A 17,981-nucleotide genomic window follows, 5' to 3' on the forward strand; every position below is an offset into this window, starting at 1 on the left:
TTTTTATTGTAAACTTTAACAATAAGTGTAACTATTAGATTCATCGAAACTAAGGTTTTACTTAATAAAATAGAACTAAAAAATTAATCTAATGCACTAAAATCGTAAAATCACAAAGTCATAATCCAAATTTGGATAACGACCAATAAGATAGCAATGGGCTGGAATGGATCGATCGCATGACTGCCCCAAGTGTGGTGCACAAACAGAGTTTATGCATCAGCCCATTTGCTATGGGGTTTTAGGTCTAATCCCAATACATAATTCTCCACTGGGAGGGTTCGGAGTCCGGATCGGGGATCTGCGACAACTACGTTGTTTAACAAGGTACATGTTAGAGTTATTTAATAATCAGGTTGAAAATGAGTCGCCCTCGACTCGCTAGATGACTGAGCTTGGCTTGATTCAGCTCACTCAATGAGCTATAAATAGAGATTCGGCTCGACTCGACTCGCGAGCTGCATTTTCATAAATAATATTGTACTATATTAGGATTTAATAGTCTATAAATGTGAAATATAGATTATAATGCAACATTATAAATAATATAAATTAGAAATTATCATATATACATCATTAAATGCTAAGAAATGAGCCGGATATCTATATAATTATCCAATATTTATCATTATTGTATAGCTTGATTAACCTAGTGCAGCTTGCGAGCCGACTCGGCCCGCCTCGTTGCACCAATGAGCTCGAAAACCTTGTTTGGCTCGGCTCGCGAGCCTAGAGCTAGCCCTAATAGCGTGTGTGGATATCTCTCGGTGCATTTCAAAGTTGTAGTGCTCGACAAGATTTTAAACTTTGTAGGTAAAAGTATTTTTTTGAGTTTGTTTAGTAGCCAAAACATTCAATATAAGATGATGAAATGTTGATATAAAATGTTTGCATATTCTATAGTCACAGGTAAGTTTCTAGTGGAGTGGTAGAGTGATCTTAATTAGTGCTATAAAGGCATGTTGCAGGTTTGGTTCCTCAAAGATGTTTTTTTGGGATAGCGGAGACGTGCATGTTAAAGTGTCTACTTCCGTGCCCGTCTCTGTTAATGGTATTGATGGTGACAACATGTTAATACGTCTCTGAAAAGCTCGATTAAGGAAGACGCCGTATCCAATATTAATGGTATTGCTTGCCTCTGTTAATAAAAAAAAGATTGTCTCCAAAAGTATTTTCGTATTGATGACAACAAACTAAATCTATACTTTTAATATAAAATATATACACAACAATCGTAGCCCAAAAGAAAAATTGAATTTTAGTCATCTGAATTTTAGCAAAAGCTTTTATTATTACAAGTCCAGTGGGCCGATATATTTGTAGAGGAGTTCCATTGCCAAGGCCCACGGAGAGAATTTACGCATGCTACGCAGGAAAAAGGGTCGACAAGAAGAGAGCGTAGAGATGTCAATGGAAAATTCCCCATCAGGTTATAGCATCCTATACCCATTCTCATCATGTTTGATCCATCTCCATACCCATCATAGGTGCAAAACTCATCCCATACCCATCCCCATTCGGGTTTCGGGTCCCCAATGGGTCCCCATCCCCAATTAAGGGATAACTAGGTACTAACAGGTAGCACAAACAATCTAGATTTCAGACATCACCACATCGGCAAGCACTCATCCATGAACCGTGATTCATTCATCCATCCATCAGAAAAGAAATAAGTACTTCGGGACCGATAGAAGAAATGGAGAAATGGCGTAGCATATGACTGGTTATTTTAGAGTATTGTTTTTTGCTAGTCTGCTAGTTGCCTTGCCGTGTTGCCTTATTGGGCTAGGACCTAGGGTCTGGTGCGCTGTCGTGCTGGGTTGTGGCTGGCTCGGCCTCAACTCATTCATACAAACACGGCAGGTATACACGTATGAAATACCCATGAGTAATCGGGTTCGGATTATTGCTTTCCAAACCCATACCCGTTTACCCAATGGGTGGAGATTTTGTCCCATATCCATACCCATGGGTACAATTTTTGTTCCATACCCGTACCCTAATAGGGGAATTCCCCACGGGTTGGCGGGTATCGGGTCCCCATTGACATCTCTAAGAGAGCGTGAGCAGGACAAGCTCAGCTCGACTAGTTTAACTGATCTTATACTTTTGGTCTAGTTTTTCTCATAAACTGGATCGATCATCTATTTCTTCTTAATGAATTGAAAGTTAGAGCTGCCATTGCCTTAAAAAAAACTGATCACGTACGATATTTTTTTTTAAAAAAAATGCGCCATTCGCGCCGTGCAGCGGCACTGCCGCAAGTCTCGCAGCGATTATTCCACAGAAACTTGAAACCAAGCCGCCGGCCGAACAGAGCTAGTCGTCGGTCGCGGAGATGCTCTATGGAGCTCAACGACCCAACCGATCGTCGTCGCTGTCAGCCGGGCCGCGATTCGCTAGCCAGCTAGCTAGTGTCTAGTGCTCTAGTGGAAGCAAGGGGTGCCGGCGGCGCCCCGGCATATGCTAGTAGCAAGCAGCTCCGTCTTCCTCAAACTGAGAACGACGTGTGTCCAAACCAAACTGTTAAATTTAAAAGTACTATTACAATGCTTGTGCATGACACACTAATCATATTTGTCACGAAAAATAAATTTAAAATTAAAATTGACTCTTCCCACAAACTAAATAAATTTTAAATTAAAGTAGACATACGGTAAATATTTAAGAACGGAGGTGGTATTAAATTACAAATACTATATTTTATTTTAGCCAAAATGCAGAGAAAGGTGTGAGTTAAAGGTGTGAGTTTGAGGACCTAAGTGGTATAACATACATGCCTAGTTCAGGAACTGCTGATGTATTTTACCTAATATATTGAGGAGACCCATCAGCAAAAGCCAAGGAAGGATGACATTGTAGTGACTCAAAAGAATAAGAGATAGAGGACTGCAAAGTTTTATGGTGATGAATATATTATGTACACGAAGAAGCATATTCCTCTTCTAATACTGACTTGTAAAAAAACAGTAAAGGGTGTTTTATTTTAGACGTAGATTTGAAAGGGTACTTGATCTAATTACTCTACTTTTAAAAATAAACTATGGTTACCTAGATTTGGACGGATATTTTACAGAACGGCTAATATAAATGCCCTATTATTATTATCAACAATTTGTCCGGACCCAACATGCATGCTGTAGATTCCGACTTGAATTAATCCTCTCTTTAGCTAATCGATGAACGCAAGCTGCACGCAGCATCCACTGGCTGTGGCAAGCACACGACCGAACTCTTTTGTACGTATGCATGTACCTGCTACGCGCAACATCACCGGCCGGCGCACTACTACTAGTCAGCCAGCTGCAAGTAGCTCATCCAGAGACGACAGTTTTTGACCATGTGCGTCACGCACGTCTCGCCTTCGTCGCCACACCCGCTGGTAGCTGCAAGAGGACGCCGAAAACGATGCGCGCTAGCTAGATGTTGCTTTTTTTTGCTAGTAGACATTGGATGCATCCATGTTCGGTGCCAAATAGACATCACCTTTGAAGTTTCGAATGGATTCGTCGATCCGTCTGCAAGAACTTTGCGACGCAAGATGTGAGCGCGCCCTGTCAGCATTTCTGATCATGCATGGGAAAAATAAAAAGGGCATCTCGATCGAATTCCCGCCGAAATCGTAGAGTCAGGCTACTCCCCCGGCCCACATGCATAGTGCACGATCATTCAGAGTAGTAGTAACTAGCAAGCTGGCAAATCTGGCATATTGTGCAGATTTTCTTGAGACGCCTGTACTGTCTTCTGACTGCCGTTGACACAAGTGACAGCGAAACGCGCGCCGCTAGCTAGCTAGCTGCTGCGTGCGGCGGCAGCAACTCTACAGCACACGCACTGTCAAAATTCAGCACGTCGCGTCGTCGTCGCTGTCTGCTTCATCGACAAGGCTTGACTGCATACTGTTTGGTAACTGACAGACGACAGTAACCTGGGGTGGCCGGCTTCAGATCGAGCAGAGTCGCAAGAACAGCTCTGCAGATACTACGTCGTGATCAGGCAGATCAGTATTGGTCTCCTCCTCCTCAGCCACTTGCGCAATCACTCGATCGGGCTAGCTAGCGACGACGTTTCTCGGTTCTCGTCACACAGGGTTTCAGCGCCAGACAAGTTCTGCATGGCTGGCAAAACCACGCATGTACATGTGTGTGTGTTCAGCCTTCATCAGTGGAGGCTGGAGAAGCTGATATTTTCTTTTTGATGCATATATACTGTACTGATATTTTTCTTTTACCTTCAGGCTTCATGTCTCCCTACCCTTCTTAGTGATCGATACAGGTGAATTATTATTGAGAAATATTGTAAATCTTGTCGCCCCGCCCCGCCCCCCCCCCCCCCCCCCCCCCCCCCCCCCCCCCCCCTGGAATTTCATGTCTATACATATATAGCTTTCTGTGCATTTCAAGCAAAAGTGCATGCATGGTGGGAATGCTCTTGTATCTCTTTCCGCACCGAACCATAAACCGACCAGCAAGAAAGCCAAATTCTGGTTCGAACCGGTAGGTATGTTCGTTCCTATATGTTATATAAAGCTTTATCTCTGACAGGGGACCGCGGTCGGCTAACATTAATGTTCTTTTCTTCTTCTTTTCTGAAAAGGACCAGCTATATATTATGTTAAAAAATACGTAGGACAACGATCGCCATGTCCCTAACCATACATTTATACCATCGTCCCTGGCCTGCAAGCACTTGATCCACTCGCCCTTCATTATTCGTCGTCGATTTGGACGCGAACCATATCTTCATAATTAATGCATGGCAAAACCATTCTATATACCAATAATGGCCAGCAAGCATGCAGCGTCACACTAGCTATCAAACACACGGCATGGCATGTTACCAACAGACTGTCGTCACGGGGGGCGAAACTAACCAATATATGCAAATTAAACGTGCATGAAACACTGCTATATAAACGCAGATATGCATTGCCTGTTATATATGCAGGCTAGCCATCATCAAGTCAAGGAACACTTAACCTGAAGAAAACCACTATTGCAGCAGCAGTATAGTCAACGGTGTAGCAGTAGCTGCATTGCGTTATTGGGGTAGTAGTGTGGCAGTGTTGGACTGCTGGTCATCAGGTCATGGCTTCTTCTTCTTTTACTTCCTTGTCAGTGATGGTGCTCTTGTGCCTAGCGGCGGCGGCGGTGGCCTCGGCGCAACTGTCGCCGACATTCTACTCCAGGTCGTGTCCCAGAGCTCTGGCCACCATCAAGGCCGCCGTGACGGCCGCGGTTGCGCAGGAGGCTCGCATGGGGGCCTCCCTGCTCAGGCTCCACTTCCATGACTGCTTTGTCCAAGCAAGTCCCTCTCAAGTCGATCTCATTATATTCTCGCCTACTTAAATTTGACTACACATCTAGTTCCACCCATCAGCATGCAATGTGACCACTGGTTAGAAATTACAGTATGTACGGTATGGCATTGCATCATCGATCTTTAGCTGCCTCCAGTTTTTACCACTGTTGTCAGACTTTCTGAGAGATCGTGCGAAACTAGCTATTTTAATTTAGAGTCACTAGCTAGCTCTTTGGTCTTGCTCCTTGACAGCCAATAGAATTCCCTAAAACACAACTCGTAGCCATACTACTTCAGTCGCCTGCAGAACACAATGAACAGTTTTGACACTTGAAACATATGCCCAACGCTTATTTTACACATTGGTATCCGTATGAAACTTAACAAATATTTACTCCTTTGAAAATATGTATTTTTTTTAAAAAAAAAATTGGTTAGCACACAATCTCTATGAGCTAGATGGTTTTTAATACTCCCTCTGTCTCAAAATAAAATTCGTTCTACCCTTTAGTTAATTCATACAATAATTGATGTATTTGTTTTATATGTGTGTTTTTTATAATCATCATCATCCAATTGAACAAAGACATACAAATCAAAAGCTGAAAACTAATATTCTAGAACGGGTGGAGTATTAAATCACGTTATAAAAAATCATGTAACTACTTATTTTGATTTTCTTTATTATATGTATGTACATCTATGCTGGTCCAAAAAATAAAGTAAAAACACTTTTCTACTTGATCCACGTGCAGGGTTGCGATGGGTCGGTGCTGCTGAATGACACGGCCACCTTCACCGGCGAGCAGACCGCTAATCCGAACGTCGGCTCCATCAGAGGCTTCGGCGTCGTCGACAACATCAAGGCGCAGGTGGAGGCGGTGTGCCCGGGCGTCGTCTCCTGCGCCGACATCCTCGCCGTCGCCGCCCGCGACTCCGTCGTCGCGGTAATAAGAAACGGACCCCGGACGGCCGGCCGGCGCGGCCGTAGTTACACGGATCCTCAGCCTTTTAATTCCGTGTACGTACGTTCATATGTGTGCTCTGCTGTGCAGCTGGGAGGGCCTTCGTGGAGGGTGCTTCTCGGGCGGAGGGACTCGACGACGGCGAGCCTAACTCTAGCCAACAGCGACCTGCCAGCGCCGTCCCTGGACCTCGCCAACCTCACCGCTGCGTTCGCCAAGAAGCGGCTCAGCAGGACCGACCTGGTCGCTCTCTCAGGCGCGCACACGATCGGGCTGGCACAGTGCAAGAACTTCCGGGCGCACATATACAACGACACCAACGTGAACGCGGCGTTCGCGACGCTGCGCAGGGCCAACTGCCCCGCGGCGGCCGGCAACGGCGACGGCAACCTGGCGCCGCTGGACACCGCCACGCCCACCGCGTTCGACAACGCCTACTACACCAACCTGCTGGCGCAGAGAGGGCTGCTACACTCCGACCAGCAGCTCTTCAACGGCGGCGCCACGGACGGCCTGGTCCGCACGTACGCGTCCACGCCGAGGAGGTTCAGCGGGGACTTCGCGGCGGCCATGATCAGGATGGGCAACATCAGCCCGCTCACCGGGACGCAGGGCCAGATCAGGCGCGCCTGTTCCAGGGTCAACTAGCTAGCTACGTACTCGCGGCTATAGCTACCTGTGCGTACGTCCCAAGTGATCCGACGATCCAACGGTTCCCATCAGTGATTATCACTGTAATAAGGCCGGTTGTGCCATTGTCAGTTGCGCCTCTGTTTTGCTTGTACTGGTTCAAGAACTCCTCTTTCTCGAGTCAGCAAAGGTGGGTGTGATATGACTCGGAAGGAAAGTGGCGACTAGCCTACCCATCACCACACCATATTTATGCCTTGTTCGTTTACGTCGGATTGCACCCGGAATCGTTCCAGTTGATCAAAGTTTATATAAATTAGTGAAGCAATCCGGCTAGGAATCGTTCCGACCCACCAATCCGACACAAACGAACAAGTCCTTAATAATATTCTATGGTTGTTTACAAACTTTTTAAGGCATTTGATTCCAAATAACTCATCTAGACACAAATTGACTAGTTTTATCAAGGTTTTAAATCTTCCGCTAGAGGTGCTGCTATCTCCGGTCATAGCTGTTTGTAGAGAATGAAGTTTTTAGCTCATATGTATAATTGAACTGCTAATAGCCTGATTTACTTCACTATTAGCTGTTTGAAAAGAGAGACAACTAAATGACTTAGTCCTCTATTAAATACTACATTCTATATACGATAGATAATATGCGGGGTACGACAGTTGATGGAGGGCGTTAATACCATCAAGTATTGTCTCTTTAATCTCATAAAACCAGCAACTTCGAACTCTGTGAGAAATAACGAGGAACCATTGTTGAATGTTGGTGAGAGCCTCACCCTATCCCATATAAGACACTAGTGTCTAAGTGGAGTAACCTCTGATTGTGGTGCCTGAGCAAGAAGTGCATCTGAGTCAATCCATATACAACTACCTCTCCCACAAATGGTGGCATGGAGGATCTATGCGACTAGGGTGAAATCAACTAGAGTGCGGCATAATCCATCCCCAAATGGTGGCCTAAAGAGCCTTGCCACATGGGTTATATGTGGTATGTCTCTGTCATGAGGGCACCTGGGTGGATTACCTGCCATAGCATAGATTGAGAGTTGGTGTCTAAGAAGTTGGAAACCCAAACAACTATTTGATATCACGAGTATATAGCTTGTAGTCTCTGCCCCTAAATCGAAACCAAAACCACTCGTGATCAAGATTGAACCATATTGTGGCATAGAAGACCCTGACCCACTAATCACACATGTATACATATGTCTATTAACAGTCTCTGGAGTCTCATAAGGTATATCAAGTGCTCCTCGAACTCCGGAAAAGAAACTTTTGCGGAAAAATATTTGTCGAGTATTCTTTGCCGAGTGTAAAATGGTCTTTGTCAGACACTCGGCAAAAAAACGCGATTAGTGTAAAATGCATTTTGTGCAACAAAAATGATTGCTTCAAATGGGCTTTAACTGTTGTGTATGGTCCTGCTCAGAATGATAGGAAAGATGCTTTCTTGACAGAGCTTGTTCAATTAGTGAGTCGTGAGACCTTGCCTATAGTAATAGGTGGTGATTTTAATATTCTTAGATGTCCAAAGGACAAGAATAAAGACAATTTTCAAAGTAGATGGCCTTTTATGTTTAATGCAGTAATTGATAGTTTAAACCTGAAAGAGATTGAGATGTCTGGAAGGCAGTTCACGTGGGCTAACAGGTTACCTAATCCGACATATGAAAAGCTGGATCGTGTCCTAGTAGCTACTGAATGGGACAATAAATATCCTTTATCTACAGTAGTAGCTCTGAACAGGGATATTTCCGATCACACGCCCTTGTTGTTGAACACTGGAGAATCTAATGATTGTGCACATCCACATCCTTTCAAATTTGAATTAGGATGGTTACTTCGTAATGGTTTCTTAGATATGGTAAAGACTACTTGGGCTTCAGTTACAGTGGGAAATACCCCGTTGGAAAGGTGGCAGGCCAAGATTAGACGGGTGAGGCAACACCTTAGGGGTTGGGCAAAAAATTCCAGCGGAGCGTACAAAAAAGTGAAGAAAGATATTCTGAATAAACTAGATTTCTTGGATAAAAAGGCAGAGGGGGTTGGTCTGGCAGTTGATGAAATTGATTTGAAACAATTTCTTCAGAATAAGTTAGCCCATATGCTTAGAGAGGAAGAAATCAAGTGGTATCAAAGAGCGAAAACTAAGGAACTTCTTCAAGGTGATTCTAATACTAAGTATTTCCACCTTGTTGCTAGTGGGAAACATAGGAAGTCTAGGATTTACCAATTGCGGGATGGAGACAATGTCATACATGGGGAAGAAGCTTTGAGGAAGCATATAACGTCCTATTACAAAAGGTTGTTCGGTCCACCGGAGGAAACAGATGCGGGTCTAGATGAGAGCCATAGACAAGACATACCTTAGGTCTCGGAAGTAGAAAATGATCTTTTGATTTCACCTTTTACTGAGGACGAAATTCGTAAGGCTCTATTCCCACTACAGGAAACGCCTAAATTTTCGTGGGCCGAGATATTTTCGTCGGCCGGCCCACGAAAATACTGACGTTATTTTCGTCGGTCCCTAGGCCGACGAAAATAATGCGTATTTTCGTGGGCCCATCGACCTGCCGACGAAAATACAAAAACGTATTTTCGTCGGTCACTAGGCCGACGAAAATAACGCTTATTTTCGTGGGCCATGGCCAAACCGACGAAAATACATCATTAACCGTACTCTATTTTCGTCGGCCTAGTGAGGCCGACGAAAATAGAGGCCCAACATCGTCGTCCTCGGCCCCGCTCGTTTCAATCGCGCGTCACTCGTTTCACCCAACGCCGCCGCCCCACGCTCGCCCTCCCCTCGCCGCGCCACCGCCCGCCGCCCGCCGGTGCCCGCGCCGACGCGCCACGCCGCCGCCCCGCGCGCTAAGGGAGCCCGCCGGTGCCCGCGCCGCCGGTGCCACCCCGCCCGCCGGTGCCCGCGCCCGCCCGCCGGTGCCCGCGCCGCCGGTGCCACGCCGCCGCCCCGCGCGCTAAGGGAGCCCGCGCCACCGAGCCCACGCTCACCGCGCCCCTGCACGCCGCCGAGGCCCACGCCCGCCCCTGCACGCCGTGCCCCTACCCCTACACGCTGCGCCCCTCGCCCGTGCACGCCTGCCGAGCCCCACGCCCGCCCCGCCGAGCCCCACGCCGCTGCCCGCACGCCCGTCGTCCGAGGCACCCCGCCCGTCCCTCGCCGCGCCGTCGTCCCGCCCGAGGCGCGCTGCACCGCATCGCGACGGCCTCCCTGCGCCGTGCCGCCGCCCACACGCCCGCCCGCTCCGTCGCGAAGGTCTCCCAGCTGCGTCGTCGCCCGCCTCGACTCGCCCGCATTTGCGCCATCAGGCAAGTATAATTGCCGAGGCTCCGAGGTCATTAATTTATATTAGTCATCTTGTCGTGTTGTGATTAGTTTAACTGTTTATTGCTTTAATTCAAATTCATATTTTGTCTCCGAGTTATGTTTTAATGTTTAGAGTTTAGTTTTAATCGTTAACCGTAGCGAACCGTATGCGTCACCCGTTCGGGAACGGCGAACGTCACATTGGCTTGTGAGGTTTGCCGCTCCGGAATTGTCCACGTATTTTGGACAGCCTGAGAGTGTAGGCCGATGCTTGTGATTTGTGATATGTGTCTTACGATTTACGCGGAATTTCGGTTGTGTAACTCAGTTGTTCTCCAACACACCATGTTCAGGCGTGTGCTTGGAGAGCAGCGGGGTTATGCTGCCGAAATTTAGCGACAATCGTAGGCTACACGTCATAAATCACAAGCATCAGCCTACACTCTTGGGTGGGTTTAGGGCCTTTACCTAATAGGGAGTTCACCTAATTAAGCCACGGACGATCGTTGATGTTCTTTGACTTTTGTTTAGCCTTTAAAATGGACGGTGATCGAAGGGTGATGTATGACGGGTGGAGAAAGGATGGGGCACATTCAAATGAATGGATGGGTGTAACAAAGGCTTTTCTTGAGCACGCTTTCAAAGATGCAACTGGTCGTCTAGTGAAGTGTCCTTGCAATCGCTGCGAGAACAAGTGGCCTCAGAAGAAGGAAGAAATGGAGAAACACCTTTGCAAAAGTGGGTTTATGCCGAACTACCTTGTATGGTACCGGCATGGAGAGTCTATTAGACACGTTGACGCGGAGGTGGAGCTTGATGACGATCATGATAGGATGGACGATATGTTGCATGATCTTGGTAGGGAGGTTGAAATGAACGCTGAGGAGCCGGGGCAGCTTCCACGCGATGCTCAAGAATTCTTCCGGCTACTCGCCGCGGGAGAAGAGAGACTGCACGAGCACACTCAGATGTCAGTTCTTGGGACTCTCACAAGACTAATGGCGATAAAGTCGAAGCACAACATTTCAAACAGTGCTTACAACGACATCGTCCAACTTATGGGCGAGGTTCTCCCGGAGAATCATAAGTTGCCAAAGAATATGTACTTCGCAAAGAAGATGTTGGCTGGTCTTGGGATGACATATGAGAAGATCGACGTGTGTCCCAATAGTTGCATGCTATTCTTTGAGGATGATGACAAGCTTGACCGTTGTAAGCATTGTGAAGCTTCTAGATATGTCGAGGTGACAAATGATGAGGGTGAATTGGTAGTTACGAAGGTCGCAGCTAAGCAACTTCGTCGGTTGCCTATCATTCCTCGGCTTTCAAGGCTGTTCCTCAACAAGGAAATAGCTCTGCATATGACGTGGCCAAAGAATGGTGTACGTCTCGTCACTGATCCAGACATAATGGTCCATCCGTCGGACGGTGATGCGTGGAAGGCATTTGACGAGTTTGATCCCGAATTTGCAAACGACCCTAGGAGTGTACGGCTTGGTCTATCGACGGACGGATTCACACCTTTCAATACCAGTGCAAGCCCTTACTCGTGTTGGCCTGTCTTCATTGTGCCATATAATCTTCCTCCTGAGTTGGTCAATAAAGAAGAGTTCATGTTCCTTGCACTAGTCATCCCAGGCCCCGAGCATCCAGGGCCAAAGCTGAATATGTTTGTTCGCCCTTTAATCGAAGAGCTGAAACAGTTGTGGAGAGGTGTGAAGGCTTATGACAGCCATACTGAAAAGGAGTTTACCATGCGCGCTGCTTATTTGTGGTCAGTGCATGATCTGCTGGCGTATGGAGATTGGTCTGGATGGTGCGTCCATGGTCGGTTGTGCTGTCCCATATGTATGAATGATACGGATGCATTCAGATTGAAGCATGGTGGGAAAGTGTCATTCTTTGATGCTCATCGACGTTGGACTCCATTCAAGCATGATTTTAGGAATTCGCTTACTGCATTCAGAGGTGGAGCCAAAATCAGAAATGGGCCACCAAAGAGGCAAACTGCACCGCAGATAATGGCATGGCATGCTTGTCTGAAGCAAGGAGAAAATGATAGGTTCCAAGGCTACGGGGAGGACCATAACTGGACCCATATTTCATCAATATGGGAGCTTCCGTATGCAAAAGCCTTGATCATGCCGCACAACATAGACTTGATGCACCAAGAGCGTAACGTTGCTGAAAGCATCATAAGCACATGTTTCGATGTGACTGATAAAACGAAAGATAATATGAAGGCAAGAAAAGACATGGCTGAAATTTGTAAGAGGCCGATGCTCGAGTTGAAAGTAAGCGATAAAGGGCATGAAAGTAGGCCGCGAGCTGATTACTGCCTCAAGCCGGATGAAAGGAAAGAAATATTTAAGTGGTTGAAGAATCTGAAATTTCCAGATCGGTATGCGGCAAATCTGAAACGGGCAGTCAATCTGAAGACCGGTAAATTGATCGGTTTGAAAAGCCATGACTACCATATTATTATGGAGAGGCTGATGCCCGTGATGTTTCGAGGCTATTTTAAGGATGAGCTTTGGAGCATATTTGCAGAGTTGAGTTACTTCTATAGGGAAGTATGCGCAAAGACGGTATCGAAGAGGTTGATGCAGAAATTTGAGAAAGAAATTCCAATTCTTATTTGTAAATTTGAAAAGGTTTTCCCGCCAGGATTCTTCAATGTGATGCAACATCTAATTGTGCATTTGCCTTGGGAAGCTTTGGTAGGCGGACCAGTGCAATTCAGGTGGATGTATCCTATAGAAAGGGCGTTGAAAAAGCTCAGGGCGTCTGTTCGGAACAAGGCTAGAGTCGAAGGGTGTATTGCGGAGGCTTTTGCCCTTAAGGAGATATCTCAATTCTCAACCAGGTATTTCGCTCGAGCCAACAATGTGTTTGCGCCTTCAGTGCGACTTCATGTCGATAATGAATCACCCCAAAGCACCCTTCAAATTTTTGCGAATCCGGGTAAAGCAGTTGGAAAAGGGAGTGTACGTCACATTGAAGCATCAGATTTGAACACGCTAATGCTATATATGTATAGCAATATTGACAGCACACAGGAGGCGTTCGAGTAAGTTTTCCTCATAATTACGTCCATTTTCTCATCTCATAATTTCTATAGTGTGTAATCTCCATGTTTGTAATATGTCCAGCATGTTTGATGAAGAATGTTGGAAATCTACTAGTAAACCTACGGCCATCCAATTAGAAAATCTTCGACGTGATGGGTTGAAAGGTGGACCAAACTTCGTGCAGTGGTTTCGTAATTATGTTAGTAATTGTCATTCTCTCATTGTCCATACTTAATCTTTGAATTTTGGACTTGGAAGATATAATGCATATACTAATTACTTGTATAGGTTTCCAAAAACTCTGTGCACCCGGACTTGCAGCAAATGGCACATACCTCTGTGTCCGTCCGAAACTATACTCGCTATGATGTAAATGGATATCGCTTCCGAACCGTGAAATTGGAGAAGAGTCGACCATTGGTAGCCACCACCAATAGTGGTGTGTTGGCAAGTTCATATGTTGACGATGACAAAGTAGTGGACTATTACGGTGTTCTTCAAAACATTGTAGAGTTGATTTTCGATGGCCCCAAAGAACTTAAAGTCGTGTTTTTCGAGTGCGACTGGTTTGATGCTCATAGTGGGACTCGTGTCGACAAGTATGGTAATGTCGAGGTGAAGCATAGCTCTAGGATTCCGAGCAGTATGAGCGATGTTGTCCTTGCAAATCAGGCAAAACAGGTGTACTACCTGCCATATCCTCACCCAAGCCTTAGGGCTTGGTGGGTTGCAATCAAAGTCAACCCACAAGTCGTCGCTCCAGAGAGTGCTGACTACGTGAGTATAATCAGGGACAACGATGATGCTGTTTTTCAACCAGAAGCGGCGTCGAATCAAGACATAGCTCACCGATTCCATGTGACCAATGGAGAAGGACTTGAAAATCTCTGTTGCAATTCAAGCGACTTAATTGAAGAACCTAGGTCAAAGCGCAAACGACCTGTCGTCGTTAGAAGATCAGTAAGGATCCAACGAAATCAAGAGCGTATGAATAAACAACGAGCCGAAGAAGCATCATCGGATGCGGATGACTTTTGATTAGTATGTTTCTTTTAGCTATGTATTCCAATTTCCACATTATTAATTTTCATATTATTTGTTTCATATACTGTGGTTTGACATTAATTTATCTACAGTTGAACATGTTCAAGCATAGGAGATCGAGGAGGAGTGGGGGCAGCGCGGCCAGCGAGGACAGCTCGGGCAGTGGGCTTTTTCAGGGCACCTCACAGAGCCGACAGAGGCAGCAACAACTTCTCGACTGTCTAGACGAAGTGCAGGGTGAGGAGGGTGAGCAGGAGACTCCTCAGCAGGATGCTCATGTGCAGGGTGAGGAGGGTGAGCAGGATGACGAGGGTGAGCAGGATGAGGAGGTTGACCCAATGGGGGCAGGCAGCGCGGGCGACGCGTTAGATGGTTCTACGTCCTTCAGGTATTATTATGCATATTACTTTAATTGATATTAGTTTCTAATCATTTCATCATATTGAATTTACTTGTATACTTAGGTATAAGAAGAGCAATGCGCTTGGTCCGAGACCTGCCGAGAGGAGGCTCATCCGGCCGCATGGAGAATGGTGGGGCTTATTTCTGTTTTGTTAATTTTTTAATGTGAACGTGATTGCACTAGTTTACTTGTTTTATTAATTTTTGTAGGTCATGGGAAGACTTGACTTGGGACGGTACAGGCAGACGTCCTAAGGTGAACGCGGTGTTGGGTAGCCTCTGTCGCTTCTACTACCCTGGCATGGTGGAGCTCAATGGCGAGAGGTTCGCGGCTATGCAGTGGGCTGACTGGGGTCTAAAGGACTATGTCGAGCCAGGGGAGTCAGGGGAAAGCAGTAGCGGAGGGGGAAGTTCGGAAAAAAAACGAAGGACTTGTCAGGTGGCTGTGTGGGACGAGTTCTGGGTGAGTTTACTTTCGTATATAAGCAATTCATTGAATTATTGCTTCACCTAATCTTACTTTAACTTAACTTCTCCATTGATATGTAGGGGAGGACGCAGGCTCGAGCAGCACAGGAGCAGGCTCGAGCAGCGCAGGAGCAGGTTGGACAGCTGACGCAATATATGGCTTCTTATTTTCAGGTAATTTGTCTATCTCATCACGTGTCGTCATTGAATTCAAAGTATAATGTTGTGATTCTAACGTTGCATCCATTTGCAGGAAATGACTACTCGACTCGGCCCTGATATGAACTTGCCCGCTTTTCGCCCTCCCCAGGTAACACTTTCTGAACACTTTAATTCCATAGCAACTTTTTCTTTATTATCAAAAATGGCTCGCAGGCACAAGGATGGGGACAGTGGCCAGGACAAGCTCCAGCGTCGCAGCCACAGTGGACCGGTGTTGGGTGGACGCAGGCACCTCCAGGCACTTGGACGCCTCCACCACCCCAAGGATCGCAGCCAGTCCCGGGATGGGTGCCACCGGTCTCCCAGCCACCGGCGGGCTCTCAGCCATATCAAGCGTGGATGGCACCGCCACCGACGGGGTGGGTGCCACCACCTCTGGGGTGGCCACCACAACAGTACCCGTGGATGCATGCACAACCTCCTCCTCACCATGGATCACAGGTGATGTTCCATGTTTAGTTTTACGCAAATATTGACCAAACACAACAATGTATATGTATACAGCCTTATTTGAATGATTGATGAATTGCAGGGTTCAGCGTCACATGCTCATGGATCGGAGGGTGGTGTCAACGTCCAAGACTTCCTCGTCCATGGTGCTGGAGGGAGTGGCCACCTTCCTGGTGGCGGAGGAGGGAGTGGCCAAAACTCCCACAGCCCGCCGGAGTGAGGAGTGAGTAGTGAGTGTGTACTATGGACTGTTTATGGACTTATGGACTATTTATGGACTCTGGACTGGACTTATTTGAATGGACTATGGAATGTGTTTTGTGAATTATGTGAATGTGTTTTGTTAATTATGTATTTTGCTTGTGAATGTGTATATGTTAATTGTGATAATGTTTATTTTGCTGTGAATTATTAATAGGTGCAGAAAAATCTGTTTTTGGGGGGGAAACATCAATTTTCGTCGGCCTCGGTGTGGCCGACGAAAATAAGTTCCCAGGCTATTTTCGTCGGTCTTAGTGTTGGCCGACGAAAATAACCTGGGAACTTATTTTCGTCGGCCACCATCGGGCCGACGAAAATAGTTGGTCCACTCACTATTTTCGTCGGCCTTGGGAAAGCCGACGAAAATAGCTATTTTTCGTCGGGACCGACGAAAATAGTTGCCTAATTTCGTCGAATTTATTTTCGGCGGCTATTTTCGTCGGCCTGCCGACGAAAATATTCTATTTTCGTCGGTTTAGGCTTATTTTCGTGGGTTTTTGGCCCACGAAAATTTAGGCGTTTCCTGTAGTGTCCAGATGGAGCATAATAAAGCTCCTGGTCCGGATGGATTCCCTGCGGAGTTTTACCAAGTGTTTTGGTCTACAGTAAAAGATGATCTAGTTGCTATCTTCCAGGACTTTCATAGAGGCGACCTACCTCTTTATAGTCTGAATTTTGGCACGATCATACTTTTACCGAAATGTAGGGAGGCGGAGACGATTCAGCAATATAGACCTATCTGTTTACTTAATGTAAGTTTTAAAATCTTTACAAAGGTGATGACAAATAGGCTCTCTTCGGTTGCTTCGAAAGTAATTTCTCCGACCCAAACAGCTTTTATCCCTGGCAGGAACATTATGGAAGGGTGGTAGTTTTGCATGAGACGATTCACGAACTTCATAGAAGGAAAAAGAGTGGGGTAATATTTAAAATTGATTTTGAAAAGGCATATGACAATGTTAAATGGAACTTTGTGCAGCAGACCTTACGTATGAAAGGTTTCTCCAGTACTTGGTGTTCATGGATTAATTCTATTATGACAGGAGGCCATGTCGGCATTAAGGTAAACGATCGAATTGGGGCAAATTTTCAAACTAAAAAGGGATTAAGGCAGGGGGATCCGTTGTCCCCTATTCTCTTTAATATAGTGGTGGACATGCTTGGTATTCTAATTAAAAGAGCAAAAGAGGAGGAACAAGTTGTGGGATTGGTGCCTCATTTAGTGGAGGACGGTTTATCTATCTTGCAATATGCAGATGATACTGTCCTATTTTTGGAGCATGACTTGGAGAAAGCCAAGAATATGAAATTACTTCTCCTGGCCTTTGAGCAAGTCTCAGGGTTAAAAATTAACTATCACAAAAGCGAGATTTTCTGCTTTGGTCAGGCCTCCGATGTTAAGGATCAATATCAACTGTTGTTCGGTTGCAGAAATGGGGACTATCCGTTTAAATATTTAGGGATACCAATGCATTATCGGAAGTTAAACAATAGTGATTGGAAAATAGTAGAGGCAAAATTCGAAAAGAAGCTCAGTGGATGGAAAGGGAAGCTTATGTCTGTTGGAGGCAGATTAGTACTAATAAATTCAGTGCTTACCAGCTTAGTTATGTTTATGATATCTTTCTTCGAGATACCCAGAGCGGTTCTCGAGAGAATAGACTGCTTTCGGTCTAGGTTCTTTTGGCAAGGAGGGAATCATAAGAAGAAGTACAGACTTGCCAAATGGAACATCCTATGCCAACCTAAGGATCAAGGAGGGTTAGGAATTCAGAACATAGAAGTTCAAAATAAATGCTTGCTAAGCAAATGGCCTTTTAAGCTT

The 17,981-nt window shown here is 45.9% G+C and overlaps 1 protein-coding gene across 1 annotated transcript; it reads left to right on the plus strand.

Moving 5' to 3' along the window:
* The first annotated feature begins 4,941 nt into the window (after positions 1 to 4,941).
* LOC100125639 (plasma membrane-bound peroxidase 2b) lies at positions 4,942 to 7,080 on the plus strand. The gene is made up of 3 exons (NM_001112570.2): positions 4,942 to 5,303; positions 6,057 to 6,248; positions 6,357 to 7,080. The coding sequence occupies exons 1-3, from the start codon at positions 5,088 to 5,090 to the stop codon at positions 6,912 to 6,914; spliced, it is 966 nt and encodes a 321-aa protein (NP_001106040.2). The 5' UTR covers positions 4,942 to 5,087; the 3' UTR covers positions 6,915 to 7,080.
* The last annotated feature ends 10,901 nt before the right edge of the window (positions 7,081 to 17,981 follow it).

The sequence above is a fragment of the Zea mays genome, chromosome 7 (genome assembly GCF_902167145.1).
Source record: "Zea mays cultivar B73 chromosome 7, Zm-B73-REFERENCE-NAM-5.0, whole genome shotgun sequence".
NCBI classification, from domain to species: Eukaryota; Viridiplantae; Streptophyta; class Magnoliopsida; order Poales; family Poaceae; genus Zea; species Zea mays.